Below are 5,107 nucleotides of genomic sequence, written 5' to 3'. Positions count from 1 at the left end.
TTCGACTTCTAAGAGTCAACTCTGGTACGAGATTTTGTATTTTCCTCGAAACATCGTACTTATTTTCCGCAGCTTGAACTTGAATCCTTTCAAATTCTAAGTTTTGTACATGGAGTTGATCAGCTCTGGGGTTTTCTGTTATACTTGAAGACAAAGGGGCATCGCTCTCTTCATCTCGGGTGCTTAGGCTACCTTTCCTCGACGTCTGTTCTGACATCGGCAGGAGTTCCATCGACCGCTCTTCTGCAGCGCGGGAACTGTCATTTCTAAGGGCGTCTTCTTGGGACTCCTCGGTTTTACGAGGATTATGCCGTGCTTTCTCGTGAGAAGTAGCAACAGACATAACACGACAATCTCGTTGTAGCAAGGAAGCGGCGGCAGCGTTGAGCATCAAAGCACCGCACAACAAGAAGCCCGCTCGGACGCCGTATCGGTCGAAGAAGAACTGTAGCACAAGTGGGAATACGAGGCTTCCGATCGTGAATCCTGCGTTGCTGATTCCAGAAGCCACTGCCTTGTACTGGTCGAAACTTTGGTTGATGACCGTGTGGGTAAGCGATGTGAACGCAATGCTAATACCTGCAACAAAAACAAAAAAAAAAGCACTTCAGTTTTTTATGATTAATGGGACAGGGCCGTTCTACAAGAAGGAATCACTCCTCAGACAGGGTTTTCAGACTGTCTTTTGCGTGATGTATGACAATATGAGCCGTCGGACTGCCGGCTTCGGGGTCACGGGGTTAAATGTCGCGCCATACATACTATGACGTCTTCTCGGACGTGCAGCTTTTCGGCACCTTAGCGGTCTCTATAGACAGCTAAACTTTGCCTTAGTATAGCGCGGAGCAGAATTTATGAATAAATGAACCAGTCTATGTTTATATCAGTTTGAATACACAAACGGAGGCTGGCGAGAAAAAAAAAAAAAAGCTACTACCCACTGCTCACGGGCCCGTCCCACCTGGTTGCCTGAATTCTAACGGCTCTGACATGTTTTGACCACGGGAAAGAGATTTTAAGTCTGAATATGTCAGTTAAGGCGAATATTTCAAAAGTTAAACAGTTGCTTTTAGGTAATTAATTCGCTATTACTTCGCAGTCTCTGCCTGACGTCCGCTGCTATCGTTAACGCAAGTCCAGGGCAATCGTTTATCTTATTTCAAGTGCAGCCTTTCCTTTGAAAGTATTCTCAGTTTTTGTTGAGGAAACACCCTGTGTCTTCTCGTCTTCCAGCCATGACGAGGTTAACCGAAATCGTGGGCATCGCAGATAGAGGTCCTATAGACCCGAAAACGTTGACACTCGAGAAACATCACTATGTGGTCTGGACAAAGGGCGCGCGTACCTTGCGAGATTCCATAGCAGACGATAAGATAGGGTACGTCGTCGGCGAAGTAGCAGAGCGAAACAGAGATGGCGCCGCCCACAGATCCCGCCAGTGTCAGCTTCCAGACGCTGAAGTACCTTGCGAGGACTCCCACAGCAGGCGCTGCACTTTGAGGCGTAGGATTACTTGCACGCATACGTAATGCCCAGCGCAAGTTCGTCTGCTTCTTGCACAGGGGTTGCGATGACGTCAGAACGCCAAGCTCTTACTGGCTGATTTTAAAAAAAAATTAGCGGGTAGACCACAAGGCATCTAGCATTGAGGTCTACCCACTACCATTTCAATGAAAGCCAATCAGAGCTCAGTGTCGTTCTGACGTCACCACAACTGCTGCCCAAGAAGCAGACAACTTGCTCTCCGCATACACAAGAGAGCGTCGATCGTCTCCCACAGATGTGAGGCGAATGCATTAAAGGGATACTACAACAAAATCATCAGACACACCAATCTATTGTTGCAAAAGACACGAAGAAGATTTTTAAACCGAGTTAAACGATTAGCAAAGAGCACCTGGTGGATGTCGCTAACGCCTCGTTTGTAGTGCCCGTCTAGGAACCTTGACAGGTAGTGACGATAACTGTCTCGCCTCCGGCCTTCACGAAAAAAAAAAAGGGGAAAGAAGAACTCTGGAACACACAAAACAGAGTCTCGTCGAGACTCTGTTTTGTGTGTTCCAGACGCCAATATTGTCCCTCTACAGACTACAAGATTATAGAAGGTTAACACGTCACTCAAAATTCGTAAAAAAAAAAACAAAAAAAAAACACGAAAAACAGTTTTGGGGTTGGCGTGCTTCGGCCGCTTCGGTGGCAGGAATGGCTAGGCCAGGGGTCTCAAACACGCGGCCCGTAGGCCACCGGCAACGAGACCCGGTTCCCATGTCTTGAGCACTAGAAATGGCATGTTCCATCGTGATCTCACCTCACCGATTTATTTTCGCTCGAAAAGTAGCTCCGCTCCTTTAACGTAATCACATAGCTTTTACTTATCTGTGTTCAATTGCCCTTTGTTTCGCTTTATGTTTTGCTTCCCAGTTTTTTGTAACGTACACCAATTCTGCTACCATAGGCTGCAAGCGCGGGCCCTCGATCAGCAGGAGCAACTGTCGAAGATAAAGCTACGAGCTCGGGATTCTCGCCTTTAAAAATAAATATAACTATTAAAATATAAGTACGGGTGTTGTATCGTCAGGAAGATACAAAACTGCCAAATTAACTAATTGTTTTTAGAGACATGTTGAGATTGGTTAATTCCGGCGTGAATTGAACAACGGGAACGACAGCGTGCTCGCTCTCTTGTTCTATTCAAAATGCAACCCTTGTTTTTGATTAGATCAGCGCGCAGACGGAGTCTTTCGCTGCGCAGCATGCTAATGAAAATAATATCTGACTACGCTACCGATTTACGCGTAGGGTGATGCGCCGCCGTTTCGCATTTGTTTGAGCGGCAGGCAGCCACAGGTGCGTGATCTAACCAGGATCCGTAAATACATGCGCCATTGCAGTCGGGTTGGTGCCCAAAAGCGCGTCTCCGGCCAGTGTACATATACCGCGTCCAAAAAAGTAGTCCCTCGATTTCCACCTGATGACGTCATAGAAGTGTTGTGCTGTCGCCGGTCGCGATCCTGGCGGTGTCCCAGCAGCGGTAGTGGACGTGGCAGACGCCTGTTCTGCTTCAGGTCGCTCCTCCAGTTTGACAATCCGCGGAAACTTCGACAGCCAGGAGTTGGGACGCCCCGACGAGAGCGACACTCGTGTTCGCTCGTGCTTTTCGTTTATGACAAACCTTCACGGTGCAAGGGAAAGCCACGCCAACCAGGTTTCTTATAAAAGCGTTGAAGCTAAAGGGATGACAACGCGCTATTCGATTCTAAGCATTATTCGCACACCCGCAGTGCGCGTCCTCAATGCTCATAACCGCTGCGTGATTCCCCGCTTATTTTAATTTGTGTATATATTTTATTTATTTGTTTAACAATACTATCATTCCTTGAGAGGAATACAGTTGGAGTGGCACCAATCAACACAGATTGAACAATGATAAGACAGCGCGGTCACGTTCTATAGTACAACGCTATGTTAAGAAATACAGATTAGAATGGAGATCAGAGCAAAACAAGTGTCAAAGTGTCTCGGGTTTTCTGCATTATGTCAAAGCACGTTGTAAAAAGAAAACTGTATGGCAATACATGCAAATGCGTGAATTCAAGGTCCCGCAGCACCAATAAAAACAAAAGGTCAGTCTCGATGCAGTAGTAATAGTTACAGTGCTGCTCCCGCAAGTTGGTCTAAAAAAAAAAAAAAACATTTTCACAGTCAACTACATGCCTGGGTAGCTTGTTCCACTCCGATGATGTGCGTGGAAAAAAGGGTATTTAAAGGAATCAATTCGAGACCCGTGTTCAATAATCGTTTTCGAGTGTGTAAATCTGCTATTTGTTCTAGTCGCGAAAGTTACGTATTTGTCCTGTGGAATTTTAATGGAGTTTAAGGCGAGCAATGTTTTTCGAGTTTGCAAGTGTATTAAATCAGTTTGACACATTAACTTTGAAGGGAAATGGTTTAGTCAGTATTTGTTGCAGACAAACCTAGATGCTTTTCTCTAAACCATTCCTAATTTGTCTTTTTCTTTAGTTTGTCTTATACAGCGCTCGCATATTCAGGAGTGGGGCGAATTAAAACTTTATAAGCGAGCAGTTTAGCGGTAGACGGAGCATCCTTCAAGATTCGTTTTAAATGCCATAATTTTGTTGTTGGCTCTGTCTAGGATGTAATCGATGTAGTTGTCCCATTTGAGTTCGGAAGAGAAAATAAGTCCTAGGTATTTATATTGAGTTACGATGTTCAGCTTGTGTCCGGACAATTCATACATAGTCAAGCACAAGCTTAATTAGCTGTAACTCATTTTTCTTTTGTCTTCAATAGGCTACGTTTTTCTTTTCTTTTCTTTTTTTTAATGCCCAGGCGCTGATTGTGTTTGCGCAGTATACAGTAACGGCCGGCGAGATCTTTTACGACACTGTCCGCATGATGCATCCTCACTGACCTGTGAACGTGTAGAAGAATCCGGTGAGACTGAGGGGCCACGCCGCCTGTCCCCTGGTGACGTGGAACGTGTGCAGGACGGCGACGTAGATGACTGCCGTTGAACGGAGCATGGCAAAGCAGAAGAGGTTCATCCAGCAGCACGCTACGGCGACCAGCCATCGGTTACCGACGGCGGAGCCCATGGACACGCGGTCGAGCCGCTCAAATCACAAAGGTATTTGGAAGTCTCGTGAGCGGTCTTCGAGCAAGGGCCTAAGTGGTAGTCCGCGTAAGTGTTCAATTTTTTTTTGCTGGAGAAAGGCATCGGTTTATCTCTGACTTCCTTTCCTACACGGCGGCCTGATATAGCGTATCTTTGAGCTGAATGCTCAGTTTTCGAGAATCGCGAAGTCGCTTTACCATGCTAATAATTGAAACAGCACGACTGGACACGGACGGAGCGAAAACCTATATAGACGAAACGAACGCTCACTAACAACTGACTCATTTATTTTTTTAGGAAAAAGAAGAGAGAAACACGACCCTTTACCTAGGATGAATTTGCGCCTCTGCAACCTGAGTCCATCCTGAGTAAAAACTCCTACATGTTATTTTTTTTTCTTTTTTTTTTTTTGTATTTTTTGAAAAATAAATTAGTCAGTTGTTAGCGTTCGTTCCGTCCATTTTCTTGCTC

At 45.6% G+C, this 5,107-nt stretch overlaps 1 protein-coding gene across 1 annotated transcript in view; it reads right to left on the bottom strand.

Annotated features, from left to right (window-relative positions):
• Positions 1-4,691, bottom strand: part of LOC115332795 (monocarboxylate transporter 3) — an 8,147-nt gene extending 3,456 nt beyond the window's left edge. Inside the window, exons 1-3 of the mRNA XM_029995257.2 lie at positions 4,433-4,691; positions 1,346-1,489; positions 1-579 (exon numbers count right to left, since the gene is read on the bottom strand). The exon at positions 1-579 is cut by the window's left edge and continues 471 nt beyond it. Coding sequence (XP_029851117.2) covers positions 1-579; positions 1,346-1,489; positions 4,433-4,616 — 907 coding nt within the window. The 5' untranslated portion in view covers positions 4,617-4,691. The remainder of the gene's footprint in view (positions 580-1,345; positions 1,490-4,432) is intronic.
• Between the last annotated feature and the right edge of the window lie 416 nt (positions 4,692-5,107).

Source organism: Ixodes scapularis, unplaced genomic scaffold, assembly GCF_016920785.2.
Source record: "Ixodes scapularis isolate PalLabHiFi unplaced genomic scaffold, ASM1692078v2 PGA_scaffold13__105_contigs__length_92229423, whole genome shotgun sequence".
Lineage (NCBI taxonomy): Eukaryota > Metazoa > Arthropoda > Arachnida > Ixodida > Ixodidae > Ixodes > Ixodes scapularis.
The sequence above is the reverse complement of the archived record's forward strand: the minus strand, read 5'-3'. Positions and strand labels throughout refer to the sequence as shown.